The 15,208-nt window shown below is 36.2% G+C and overlaps 1 protein-coding gene across 2 annotated transcripts in view; it reads left to right on the top strand.

Annotated features, from left to right (window-relative positions):
- Positions 1-1,420: 1,420 nt before the first annotated feature.
- Positions 1,421-15,208, top strand: part of adcyap1r1a (adenylate cyclase activating polypeptide 1a (pituitary) receptor type I) — a 56,409-nt gene continuing 42,621 nt past the window's right edge. For both annotated transcript variants that reach the window (XM_030161230.1, XM_030161229.1), the window contains exons 1-2: positions 1,421-1,560; positions 6,016-6,178. In XM_030161230.1, the coding sequence (XP_030017090.1) occupies positions 6,137-6,178 (42 nt within the window). In that variant the 5' untranslated portion in view covers positions 1,421-1,560; positions 6,016-6,136. The remainder of the gene's footprint in view (positions 1,561-6,015; positions 6,179-15,208) is intronic.

Raw genomic sequence — 15,208 nt, 5'->3', positions numbered from 1 at the left:
CACTGTGTCCTTGAGTCGGACGTCTGAACCATTTTATTGATTATTCTTAATGCTGTGACCACACTGTTATGTGGCTATTGTTTAGGGAGGGAAAACAGCCAGATAAAAATAAAATGAGCATATTTTTGGTCTCTTTCCACTCTTCCTGATCTCTTTACATCTTACTGTAATTACCACAGCAGTACCTCCCTGCTCTGTTGAAAGTTCATAGAGAATTGGAAAGCCAAACACTTGAAGCTGCTGGAAGATGCAGCTGAATGTTTGCCATGGAAACAAGGCTCCAAGCATTGTTTTACCTGCTATCATTGTGACAAAAATAGACTAAAGATTGCTGACTGACTGCAATGACAGACACTTTATGAATCTCTCTCAATGGAAGCATTAACATAGACGTCCTTGAGGCTCGTCCGGAAACAGTATTAAAATCTTTCCTTGAACTGCTCAAACATGCGTCATTTCCATTCATCCAATCAGGTGTTTTCATGGAGTTCTTTCCTCGACATTTAATATATTTTGATATGGGTGGTGTCTTACAGGCAGTATGTGACCCCCTATTTCCTGTTTTGCTCTGAGAGAAGCTCCATATCATTGCAAGGTTTAATACTTTTTATGCCCCATTGATTTATGGCCAACCCATCAAAAGACCTCAGTTGGATGATCAATCATCCCTGTGCTGTGCTCCTCTCAAAACACTAGCCTTATATAACTGGCCCTGAAAGCACTCTAGCTTGGCCACAGCAATCCTGATGAGATTTAATTAAAACAGTGCTTAGTATTCAGTCTGAGGAGGTTATTTAGTGGCAGGTAAAATACTCAGATTTCGCAGTGTTTTGTTGTTTTTTTGTTGTTTTTTTGTTTTTGTGTTTTTTCCTCCAGGGATGCGCTCCAGGCGATTGTTAAGTCGCTGTCCGTGGTGCTGAAAGTAAACAGGAGCGCCACCGTCCACTCTAAGTCACTAGATCACTTTGGATTTGCGCAAAACAAAGAATCCGGATGTTAAACTGTGGTCTAAAAATGTGAGTCACACATTATGGACTCAAAAACTGCCTCATAAACTGCACCCAGTGGGGATCCGAGCCATGTGCCTTCTGGCGCGTTTTAGATGCGCAGGCGCAAATGTCAACGGCTGAGAGAGTTGTATGACTTCTTTCTTTTTCGGAAAAAAAAACAAAAAAAAGTCCCACGCACGGACGCACACCCTATATGTTTTTTTTCCCCTTCTTTGTTGTTGATTCCTATTCGCTCCTGGTGCTGCATAGCCTTACCTGCATTTGTAGACTAAACTGTTGTCTCACTTTGTTGCCTCTGTGTCTGACGAGGTGCGAATCCCGAAGGAACTGACACCCTCCTCCTCCTCCTCTTCCTCCTCCTCCTCCTCCTCCTTCTCCACCTCGTCGTGGTGCCGCAGCAGCAGCAGCAGCAGCAGTAGAGGCAGCTGCCGTTTTCCGGACGATAACTGAGCTGATAACCCACACACAAAACATTCACCAAAGACATTCACAGTCGAATACCGACGAATTCGTGGATACTGATGTTTGCGCCGCTGAAAATTACGCATCGGTAAGTTGCTTTGACTTGTTTTCCGCGGCGGGAGCTTTTTACTCATGCCTAGAGCTGTGGCTGCGGCTCATTAATGAAAAGCCTTTTACTGAGGAGCCTTTGTAAAAAAAAAAAAAAAAATCGTTATTTCTTCTCACACGACAGAGAGGATTTAGAGTGAATGATTAACCGGTTGGTGGGTAGATTGTGTTTTTTGCTGGTGTTTTCCATTTTCCATGTGCAAAACGAAGGTCACCCACATGAATTGACGAATTAAACGTTTGAGAATGCGGTAAGAAGCGGATAAGGCTGGGCAAAATTAGATTATTGATTCTGCGCCTGCAAGAGAAAAATCATTTGTCATCGACTGATCATAATGAAGACTGTTTTGCATTTTTCTTGTTCCTCTAATATGCCTACAAAATCGTGTGGCATATTTGCAACCTGTCATTCCAAGAAAACGACTCCTGTTGTATAGATGAATTGTTCCTCTTGTAATGTAGGCTGAATGGCCTGTATGGTTCTGACATTAACTCTACATGAGAAAGCTGCCAGTTAATGTTCAGTGGATGCATTATTGCACAGTGGAATACATGCAGGTTCCATGTGCAGCATCTTGCCTTCGGATTAATCGAAAGCCTTCAGTTGTCTTAGTAGGATTGTAGAGAATTGTACATGAATTATTAATGTACTGAGAAGTTCAGAAGAATGAAGCACACAAGGGGTTGATGTGTAGAGGCAGATCTTTTAAATCCCTTTTTACCGTGGACATAAATCATTCATGAAGATGCAGATACTCAAAGCCTTCTCAATCATTTTATCTCTTCTATCTGTTTCTGCATATGTACCAGTTTTCTGCATATAGACCAATAAAGTCTCCTGTCTTCGTCATCTTCTTTTGTTTTTTTGAACGTTCTACTAATTTTTGCTCAAGTCCTGTGACTAATGATCCACTCAGCTTTATTATATCCTGCTCAGTAATGTGTCACATCTTTCATGCAATCAGTGTTTTCTGTAAAAACCATTTTAGTGTTTTGCCTCTTCTTTTTTTCCACAGATTGCCAAGTGACTCACAGGTATCTACTGCTGAGCAAAGCAAAGACTCTCTTGCTGCTTTGCCCTCAGGATAGTTTGACGTTTAGCTCTCTGTTTTTTTTTTTTGTTCTTTTTTGTGCACCAGTGGTTCAATCCTCAGAGCTATAGCCGTATGGATGTGGTCTAAATACCAAGGGCTGGTTTTAACTTGATTTGGAGCCTCCAGAAACATGGCCACATTGACATTTTGACTTTAAAGAGATGGAGAGAAACAGAGCTAATTGCTGTGTCTGTCTCTGACATCTGTTTGGCTGTTGTTTGGCCCCTGCGTCAGTCTCCTACTGTCGTCTGCTAAGTTATTTCCCTCCCTGTCTGGCTGTTTTTCTGTTTGTGCGTTTGGTTTCAGCCTTTCTTAACATGTGCTAACCCCCCTCCTCTGTATGTTTTTTTCCTCCGAACATGGTCTGTCCTATTACTTGATAAAGCATCCGAGAGATGCTTTAGAGGTAATTGGATTCGGGTCTCGAGGAAGGGGACACAGAGTGGAATCTGTGTCTATATATGTGTGTGTGTGTTTGTGTGCATGAATTAGCCCAAATGTGTCTGCGGTGGGATGTGTGTGTGCTCCGCTGTTTGGTTATTATGTGAGTTTCTATGCTGGTGCTGGCCAGTGCTTTGTGTTTGCAGTGAATCATTGTGTTTTGAGGCAGCTCTGTGGAAGATGAGAGTGGGGGGAGGTAGTCAGAGCTGAAGGCCTGAAGCCCCAACTGTTGATTGAAGACACACAAGTGAAAATATGGTGTTGTCAGGTTGTGAATGTTGATGCTATTCATTGATAATTCTGACAATTTCTTTTTTTTTTTTTCATTGATGAATTGAATGCCAGAAAACAGTACAAAGGTCTATTACGATCTCTCAGAGTCAAAGAAAAGGTAACTAGGTTCTTTAATATGCATTGAATAACATCAAAACCTAAAGGTAACCAATAGGCCCCCAGTGAGAAGCAGTTTGTTTCACTAATTATTCAGTTAATAATAACCCACAAGTATTCATTCTGTTTCAAGTTTAATTGATTTACCTCTTTTAGATCCAAATTGTGCATTTATTGGAATCCTTGAATGTAAAGCCTAATCATTAAAGATGCTATGAATAAATATACATATTCATTCACAGTATCATAGCCATGATGCACAGACTGTAAGTATAATATATGCAATCTGTAAATAATTTAGAGTTACAAGAGAAGTGCATTGAATTATAACCATTGCATAAAGATGAACAAAAGCCATACACACCTTTCAGATGTTCCCCCAAGAAGAAAAGGAAAATAGTAGTGCTATCAAACAATTAACATATTTAATCAGATTAATCACAGGGTTGCTGTGGATTAATTTCAATCAATCATGATTAAATATCATTCATTTTTGGCCTATATTAACTAGGGGTGTGTATTGACAAGAATCTGGTGATACCATAGAAATCACAATACTAGGATCATGATCATGATACGATATATCACGATATATCACGATACTGTTAAAAAGGCTTTTTCTTTTTTTAATGATTATTTCCTGAAAGAATTGAATTACACCAGTAATATGCACAAATACTGAACACATTTTTATTTGATCAGTACAGGATCTGATGCTATATCACAAAGTTTTCCTGTGTTAAAACTGAAATTATGTTTTATAGACATTACAGTTTAAGATCCTGCTCAAATGTTCATATTCTATTAGTTCAAAACTGTGATCCCAGTGTGAAAGTGTGATCCCAACAAAGGGACTAACATTATTTGATAAAAGAGTGTTAAATAATAAAAACTAAAAAGAAAAACAAAAAAACAAAATATCTGCATTTGAATGAATACCTAGAAATATCGATACAATACTTTTAAATATAGTATTGTGAAATGAAATATCGCAATATATTGCAGAACTGATATTTTCTTACACCCCTAATGTTAACTGTGTTTCATTTAGCATAAGCAAGCAGACTCAAGAAAGAAGGGAATATATATGCACTTAACATGTCTATTAAACACCTTCAACAGTTTCAACAAAACAACTGTTACATCTTGGCCTTTTCTGTCCTCATATTTCCATCCAGAGGGCCAACATGCTGTTTAGCTTCTTCCATCTTTAGGGGTTGGTTCTGTTGCCTGTCACTACCAGATCAACTGACCATTTGCAATTGCACGACAGTAACTCGACTTGGACAAACAGCCCCAAATGCACTGGCAGAAACATTCAGTCTGTCTGTGCTGCAGGTGGATTAATTGCATTAAAAGTTTTAATCAGATTAATCATGATGATTGATTAATCCACGTTAATGCATTAATTTTGACAGCCCTAGGAAATAGCAAACAGAATAGAACAAAACAGAATACAATAGAATGCAGTGGAATAGAATAGAATAGAATAGAATAGAATAGAATAGAATAGAATAGAATATTTTTATTGTCATTGTAACAAGTACAACAACATTTAACCCTTTCATGCATAGTCGTCACTACAGTAGACAGCTATTCAAAGGTGCTCTCTTGTATATTTGTGGGTTTTGTTGTTTTAGTTCCATATCAGCCAACACAGTGGACACTTATGCACCATCCCATACACTGACATTCATACATTACATATATCGTAACTTTACTGTTCTAGATAAACCTGACCAGCCATAACATGTTTGAGTGTAAAAAAAAAATTGATAATTGTTATTAAACTGTAATTAACTTCTTTTTTTTTTTTTTAAACAAAAAGTTTTTTTTGTTTTGTGCATATTATCTCCATGAAGTGAGTAATAACTGGTATTAGAGTATGTTAAACGTGAGAAACATCAGATTCGCTGCATTAAACATATTTTTATGTCATAGTTTTCATGCAGTAGATCAGTAAATACATGTTTCTTTTCTTCTAAAATTAAATGCATGATGTCCAGGTGAGCGGACATTTTTGTAACTCCATGAAAAATAGGTTCATAACAAAAATTCAATTGCTTGTTTTTTGTTGTTTTTTTATGTCTAAAGAGGAATGAAAACAACTTGGGAAAAAAATCTTGATTAAGGTTTTCATAATTCATGCATGAAAGGGTTAAGTTTGTTGCCATCTAATCTGTAAATCATATATAAAATCTATTGTAAGCATACCAATAAAAGCAGCTAAAATATCTTCTCTACATGATAAATATAGTCATGTGCCCAGTCTTTATAAGGTGGAACCACTGTATAAAATGAGAAGCATTTAGTGACTGATTTATTCATTCATTCATTTATTTATTTATTTTTTAGATGTGGCACAAATGATCTTTTCCATTGAACGTCATGGTACTTTACCCTGAATTAGATCTACATAATAGAGTATCGTGTTTGCCGAGCATATATAGAAGATGCTCTCGTGTTCTGCTCTCATACAGAGTCTGTTTCCTCTGTGTGTTGTATTTCAGAGCCCTTCATGCTGAAGTGTGACGACGCTGAGGGGAGCAATTTCAGTGCATCCCTGTGAACAGACAGACTCACATACACATATTGTGGAGCCTTTGGGATACAGGCGCTTCACAGGAGACAATGAGAGGCTACCTACTGACTGCTATCTTTCTGCTGCCCTTGGTGAGTATTTTTTTTTGTGTGCATTTGTATACTATGCACACGAGTAGGGGTGTGTGTGTGGGAGGGACGAGCAAATTCCTAACCATATTCCCATCCATATTTATAGCGTCTACACCATCTTCCTCCTCTGTTGTATCTTCACCACTGGTTTATTTTCATATGTGCTGGACACACATGTGGGTGTATTTCTGACAAACGCTGGACGGCTAGAAATCAACACATGCCGCATCAGCACATCATTCAGCATACGTTACAGGTCTGGGATCAGCTCTGTGTTAGGATGACCGAGCGCCTGTTAGATAACAGATGGCCCGGCTGACCAGAGAGCTGCCTATCCATCTGCTCTGCCTCACTTTTATTAGCATTCTCATTGAAATAAAAAAGCAGAATGGGAGATTTGTGCAAGATGTGTGGGAGGAATTATTTTTAAGCAAATCAATGCAGCACAGCAGCAGTTTCCACAGCCAAGGTACACAAATACAGACCATTTGGTTTAGTTGAAACATAATGTGGGCAAGGCTGTGATTTGACAGGATCGATGCAGCTTAACATGTTTTTTATACAGAACACAAACTGATGGGCTGCATAGTGTATGTCCATAGCTCCCTTGGTATTGGCTTTCATGTATATACACAGATAAATAAACACAAAACCAACTGCAATACAGATTTAGAAATACAGTAAAATATGTCCAATATAATACATAAATGGCACATATCAGAGAGCATAGACCTCCATTGAGACCAGTTGTAAACCCTCATCTTATCCAATGTGCAGGTGTTAAACATGCGGCCCGGGGGCCAAAACCAGCCCGACGAAAGGTCCAATCCGGCCCGTGGGATGAATTTGTCAAATGCAAAAATTACACTGAAGATATTATCAATCAAGAATGTCAAAATCGTTTTAGGTCAATTCAATCTAAAGTTGATCAGACCAGTAAAATACAATCACAATAACCTATAAATAATGAAAACTACAAATATTTTTCTTTGTTTTACTGTCCAAAAAAACAACAAAAAAAACAAACAAACAGTTAAATTATACAAAAATGTTTACATTTACAGATTAGCTTTTTACAAAAAAGTAAATAACCTGAACAAATATGAGCAACCTTAAATGTCTTAATAGAAGTATGTGGAGTTCTGCCTCTTATTAAATGTTTTGTGTATTTGTAGATCCATTGTGATCTGTAACTTGTAATGCACATGTATAAATGATAAACTAAGGCAATATATTGCAAGAAATGCACTTATTTTTCTTAAGAATTTTCAGGGTGTTTATATTTGTTCATGTTATGTGCAAGTACAGTTGTAGATGTAAACATTTTCATTACAGAACCCTACTTTTTTCACTCAAAAACATAGAGAAGACTTTGGAGTTGACATTATTCACAAGTTCTTATCCTATTATTTGTATTATTTTTCTGGTCTGGCCCACTTTAGATCATATTAGGCTGAATGTGGCCCCTGAACTAACGTGAGTTTGACACCCCTGTTCCAATGTATTTTTAGGCCATGGACACAAAACACAAATTGCAACCTATGTTTTCTATCGTTTTGTCAGTTGGTGCCACCAGTTATTTTATTTTTATTACATGATTTACAGGTGTTTTATCCTATTTTTTATTCTTTTTTGTCACTTTTTACCTTGTGTCTCTAATGTTGGTTGTCTGTTAGGATGTGTCAGTGTGTTTTTTTTTCTTTACTTCTGTCGTAACCAAATAATTTCCTGCAAAGGATCAATAAAGCATTTATCTATCTATCTATCTATCTATCTATCTATCTATCTATCTATCTATCTATCTATCTATCTATCTATCTATCTATCTATCTATCTATCTATCTATCTATCTATCTATCTATCTATCTATCTATCTATCTATCTATCTATCTATCTATCTATCTATTGTTTTTTCTGTCAGCGTGACAGTATGACAACTGCAACAATTAAAACATAGTGAAAGTAGGATAAAAAAGGTAGGACATGGGCCAAGGATGAACTGTTTAAAGCCTGGGTCAGATTACAAAGCCCAGAGGCTGGAAGGGTTTTTAATTTTCTTTATAATTTGACCCTGTTAAGAGTCAGTGGTAACAGGTAAATGTGCAGTGTGTTAGATTTAGAATAGTTGACAATATCAGTGGTACTGCCAAATGATCATTTACATCCTTAGATATTAATATTTATATTTATATTTATATGCAAAGGGGCTCAAGAATTCACAGATGTAGAAATCATTAAATTAAAATGTAACCTTTTTTTTTTTTTTTTTAACCCTTGTTAATTATGTAACGTACCCTCTGATACATGGATTTTGAAAAGAATTAGTGATGTGGGAGAAAATCCTGCTGCAAAGCATGAGGAAATATGAGCCTTAATTGGAACATATTCATACATAACGAGTATGTCCACCTCTAACAAATGAGCAGATTTCAAGGGTCTTTTGTTTCACGGAAGATTTTTTTCCCCCTTTTTTTCCTCCTTGTATGTTTTTTCCTTCATTTATTTGGAAATATGAACCTTTTTTACTTGTATTTAATATTTATTGATATGTGTAGTTAATCAGAATTGAGCTTTAAGTCAAAAAGGGCGGCATTAGTGTAATGTCAGTTGTGTTTTTATTACTTTATGATGAACATCTCATATTTCCATGGTTCTACAGTTGCTCACAATGACCTTCTTATTCTCCTTTTTTTGCTTTACATTTGGATCCAATATTAAGGTGCATTACTGTCACCTACTATGTTTGAGTGTAGACAAGTGTTATTCCCTCAAGCTTCACTGATATTCAGTGATATTCTTTGGGCATCACTAGGACGTTTCATTATTTCCTTTCATCATATTCAAGCATCTTAGAGGAAACTAAACCTCTGCACCCCCCTTGACTCTTTTAAAGGTCTATACCTGTTTTCTAGAGTTAAATATCTGACTGACAACTCAGATTATCTTTCTTTGTACAGTATTTACTAATAATGATTCAGACAGAGAGAAGGTGCTGGTAGAAGGTGTGTATTTTCTAGTTCCAGTGTTTTCCCACTGGTATGCATCTCAAACCCAACATCCACTGAGGAACTTCTTTGTTTTGCTGCAAAATTTAAGGGTCAGCCATGTCCAACCCCTCCATCATACTTCATGAAAATTGATGCAGTATTTTTTGCATAATCCTGTCAGAAAAATGGAAGCAATCAAAGTACTTCCTTTTTTTAAACTGATATTTTATTTTTTCATTTTTAACATTTTACAACATAAACATTCAGAACATAGTGTCACTTGACATCTGTGTGACGTCTACTGGAAACAATAGCCACTAAATATCTAGAGCCAAGAGTGGGACTTGGTCAAGATGTAAATCATTCCTTTTAACAGCTTTAGCACATGTAGGTGATGTAATGGGGGATGAGTATGAGGTCAGATTAGATAATTAAGATAGGAAAAGAATGTGTCACAGAGTGTTAAAGTGCATATTTCAGTTGATGTTGCAGACAACACACACACACACACACACACACACACACACACACACACAAACACACACACACACTAACACAAATAATATTCCACATTCAGCTGGTCGGCTGAACGATGCCAGTAACACGACTTCTGCAGAAAACCTCATTGCTTTTCAGTCAGCATGCATTAAATATGACAAACTAGCCATTACTGTGGAAATACTATTAACAAACTGAACTTTGCTTTCAGATTCTTAGTCAAATGGCCTTGTTATTTTATTGCCACATACTTTTTAACATTAGAAAGGCAGATTTTGCATGAATGGATTCACCAGTAATCACTCATATCTTTGTAGTTGTATATTCTCCTTCTATGCAAGAAAGTCTTTCTCAAAGTGTTCCATAGGTTAGCTAACATTTCTGAATACAGGCACATTTTTACTGACTGATCATGTTTAAAACATCATCTGGACAAAATCAGCGGTCAAAAAAGTGTAGTCTGTATGGCTCATGCATATAGTCTGTGCGGTCCATGCGTGCCTCATAAGTCAGGTCTGCAAGTGTGCCTAATAATACTGTAATAACGATTTAAGGCAGGGGTGTCAAACTCATTTTAGTTCAGGGGCCACATTAAGCTAAATTTGATCTGAAGTGGGTTGGACTAGTGAAATAATAACATAATAATATATAAATAATGTCAACTCCAAACTTTCCTCTGTGTTTTAGAGCGAAAAAAGTAAAATTATGCGACAAAAATGTTCACATCTGCCAACTATCCTTTAAAATAATGTAAATAACATGAACAAACTGAAATTTATTCAGAAAACTAAGTGCAATTTTAACAATATTATGTCTCAGTTTATCATTTAAACGTGTAAATTACAACGCACAGATCACAGTGGATCAACAAACACACAAAACATTTAATAACAGGCAGAATATTGTTAGAATTACACTTCAGGCGTTTCAAAATGTGCATATTTGTTCAGGTTATTCATGTATTTGTGAAATGATAGTTTGTTTTAGTGTAAATACAGTAAAATGACATGAAAATGTTTACATTTACAAAGAAAAATTTGGAGTTGTGAGTATTTATAGGTTATTCTGATAGTATTTTACTGATCCGACCCACTTAAGATTAAATTGGTCTGGATGTGGAACCTGAACTAAAATGATTAATATCTTCAGTGTAATTTTTTCATTTCACAAATTCATCCCAGTGGCCGGACTGGAGCCTTTGGCAGGGCGGATTTGGCCCCTGGACTGCATGTGATTTAAAGGGGTCATATTTTGCTAAACCTACTTTTTTGTCTTTGGTACATTTATTTGTGTATTTTGATCCTAATAGTTCAAAAAGTTTGAAATTGAACCCTCCAGGTGCTGCAAAGCTATCTTTATATTCATTCTGGCAAAAGAAATGTTCAGTTGTTGGTTTTATTAACAAACACAAGTGGCTGAACGAGACAGAAAGCACGGTCAGAAACCTAGGGGGGGTGGTGGCGGGAAGTGGCTCATTTAGATTTAAAGGGCCAGCGCTCAAAACCACCTTTCTGGTGTCATTACTCAGAAATAGGGTTGAAGATGGTTCTGTACAGTTAAATTAATGAAGAATTCAGACCCAAGCATAGCAATTACAGGGTGGGGAAGCAAAATGTACAATATTTTGAGGCAGGGATTGAAAGACAGTGTATGACCAATTAGTTTATGGAAAGTCATGAGAATTTATTTGCCACAAGAAAATGTACATAATAGAAAATGTTTTTATTCTATGTGTCCTCCTTCTTTCTCAATAACTGCCTTCACACGCTTCCTGAAACTTGCGCAAGTGTTCTTCAAATATTCGGGTGACAACTTCTCCCATTCTTCTTTAACAGTATCTTCCAGACTTTCTCATAATAGTTTTGCTCATTGTCATTCTCTTCTTTCCATTATAAACAGTCTTTATGGACACTCCGACTATTTTTGAAATCTCCTTTGGTGTGACGAGTGCATTCAGTAAATCACACACTCTTTGACGTTTGCTTTCCTGATTACTCATATGGGCAAAAGTTTCTGAAAAGGTATGGATAATAGTGTTAGGTATGATTATGACATCAATATATGTTTGGTTTCAAAACAATTGACATAGTGCCTGCTGAGAAAAAACAACTAAATGTTCATTGTAAATTTTACTTCCCCACCCTGTACAGTTTATGTCGAGCACAGGGAAATGTTTTAAAATGCAGAATTCCATTTAAAAAAGCAAAATATCACTCCTTTAAGAAAGTGTGATTTTTTCCATCATGACCTTGCCATCTGAAACACATGTGCCAACCTTCAAGTTAAAAGTGACCCCTGACAAAAGCACAGGGTCTGTTTTGCTGACATCTTTGTATGAGCCACACAATGCAGTTGGAGCTGACCTTCAGCGGCCAATATGGCAGATATGTCTGTGCTAATGTACTTATTGTGTCAGACGGGTCTATACGCTAGGCCAGTGGTGTGCAACGTCAAATGGGAGTTTTATTATCTGTGCTGTGCAGTGCCACGGGAGTTAGTTATCTGGCCCTTGAAAATAGCCCTGGGGAGCACAACAGGGTTCTGGATCCTGAAAATGGATGGTTTATCTGGACACACATCTGTTCGGGAGGAGAGGAGCGGACATTTAAACACTACCGAATTTGACTGTAGAGGAGTAAAATAAGAAGCACATTTAGAAATGGTGCTCTGTCTTCTGCTCTGTGTTGTTGGAGTAATTGTCTTAAGTTGGATCATTTTAAACCAGCCTCCAAAAATAACCGTGTGTGTGCTTTAGATGTGTCGACTCGTCTGACAGCGACCCAAATCTGTGGGAAGTGTGTGACAGAGTAACTGATGTGAAATCATTTTACAACTTGAAAGAAGAGTATGTCTCTTCAAAACATTTATTCACTCATCAGAAATATCTGTTAAATGAAGGTAATACCAGTTGACAAAGGCAATGTGACAACAATTCCCATACACATATTTGCAGTGTACAGGTCATGTAACTATGTGTCATGAACTGGTCCATGTCATGAGTATATGTAATTTAGGGTTCAGTGGCTAAGTGAGGGGAAATGATAATATACCAAAAAGTTCCACTATTCCCCCAAATCAAAAAGAAAATCTATATGATTTATATAAAACATTTTATTTATTTATTCCACAAAGGGACATAATAGCTTTCAGAAAATGCAGTTGTCATCCAATTTGTAATACAAGCATGTTTTATATTGAATGTTTATGATCTTAACAGGTTAAACATTCTGTCATTTGTGGGTTATCCCCCAAATATTGACTCATAATTTTCTGAAAGTGGCTGTGGGAGCTCAGTCTATATATTTGACCACAACTTTACTATTTAGTATTTGTGACATGACATGACATAAATAGATTGGATTTTTTTTCTAATAATGTGAGGATTTAAATGTACTCTATGGTGGTGAAACTGCTACTTTCACAAGAAATGTATGTTATTTCATATAAGGAGAGAAAACCTATATGTAGGCTACCATATATGTGCTAACTATATACATGGAGCATATTAAAAATTAACGGTTTTGTGTCCCATAATATAGTTTAATATATGTACAATTAGGGATGTAACGATTACCGGTATAATGATAAATCGCGGTAAAATTGCAGACGGTTATTATTACTGTTTAAATTCTAATTATCATGATAACCGTGTTTGATTATCGCACTTTTCCAGAGAAAACGGCTATGTAAAGATCTGCTTTTATGTCAAATATGTGAGAATAGTTTTAATTTATTACAATTTTAATTTTATATACTTAATATTTGGAACCAATATTCACTTTTAAAGTCTTTGAAAAAGTTCCTTAAGCATCTATGTGTTATTAATGCAATAAATTATATACATTTTTCAAATTGGATTTTATATATTTTTATGTTTATATAGTAGGTTAAAGTGAAAAAAAAAATAGGCAGATGATATAGAAGAAGTTGTGCTGAAAAAAACGATCCCAAACATGGGTATAGTAAACATTTGTTTATATAGTATATAAAGGCAAAATCAAAAGGACTGAAAAACAGACAAAATAGGCTCAGACCACTAAGGGTTAATATTTGAATGTTTCTGCAGTAGAAAGTGCATTGTGCCGATTATTTTATTTATTCATTTATTTTTTTAAATACAACTTGGTTAAATTATTTCAGTGTGTGTATTAGTACTTTTTGAACATTTTGAGCACAGTTTCAACAATACCGTGATAATAATGATAATTGTGATAATTTTGGTCACAATAACCGTGTTATGAAATTTTCATATCGTTACATCCCTATGTGCAATATATTTGTCATATATGTTTCATACAATACAAAAATGTACTCTCTTATAAGTAACATATTTATACATGACATGGTTTATAGGATTGTTGACAAATTTGCATGAATAAATGAATGTAATGCAATAAGACATTTCATACTGTGATCATACAGGCCTGTCTGCACTCATGCCAAGCAGATATTAGTCATCTGCATCCAATTATTTCTCATTTGTGGGAAGGCTTGCCTACAATATGTACTGGCTCCTAGCGAGTTACCTGCTGCTTAGCAACATGAATGCTTGCTACCAGATAAAAAAAGAGGTCTTTCTAACAACGTCAGTGTTGGTTTCAGTGAATAATATAAAACACTGCAAACTGCAGAAGAAAGTGAGGTCATCCATCCCCTGCCTATGCTGAGCAGTGTTTTATGGAGATTGTGGTTTGACGTGTAAAAAGAGAATCACTCTAAACCCTTGAAAAGCTCCAGTGATTTTTGACATAATTCCTGTTTTAAAATTCTACCCAAGTGTAAGGTCATAAAAAGGGAATTCTGGGACGTCTGCTCACACAGTAGATGCCCTATCTTCTCGAGACAGAAAAGTCTGAAGTGAATTCATATTGGAGGGCAGAGAGATAGAGTGATGAGTCAGCCATGGCGCAGAGTGCTGGGAAGTATTACACCCATCATTTCACAGTGAGAGTGAAGGGGGTGCAAGTAAGCTACGGGGGCAAAACAAAAATTGGCCTTAAGAGAGTGAAAAGTGAGTTTTAAAGAAGCTGACGAAGTATATGATACCTTAGTTATCTTCAACTTTTTCCTCTTGGGTGTTTGCAGCTGCTGCAGTTCATGCTTTAATTTTACATCAGAAATGAATAGAAGAGGGACAAATTACTAATATGTACATTTAAGATATGGTTCTGATATCCTGACACTGAATCTAGACCACAAGTGTCAAACATGCGGCCCGGGGGCCAAATCCGGCTCGCCAAAGGGTCCAGTCCGGCCCTTTGGATGAATTTGTGAAATGCAAAAAATACACTAAAATATTAACAATCCTTTTAGTTCAGGTTCCACATTCAGAACAATTCAATCTCCAGTGGGTCAGACCAGTCAAATACTATCATAATAACATAAAAATAATGACAACTCCAAATGTTTCTCTTTGTAAATGTAAATATTTTCATGTATTTATACTAAAACGAAGTATAATTTCGCAAAAAAATGTGAATAACCTGAACAAATATGAACAACCTGAAATGTCTTAAGAGAAGTAAGTACAATACTAACAATATTC

Source organism: Sphaeramia orbicularis, chromosome 17, assembly GCF_902148855.1.
Source record: "Sphaeramia orbicularis chromosome 17, fSphaOr1.1, whole genome shotgun sequence".
NCBI lineage: Eukaryota > Metazoa > Chordata > Actinopteri > Kurtiformes > Apogonidae > Sphaeramia > Sphaeramia orbicularis.
The sequence above is the reverse complement of the archived record's forward strand: the minus strand, read 5'-3'. Positions and strand labels throughout refer to the sequence as shown.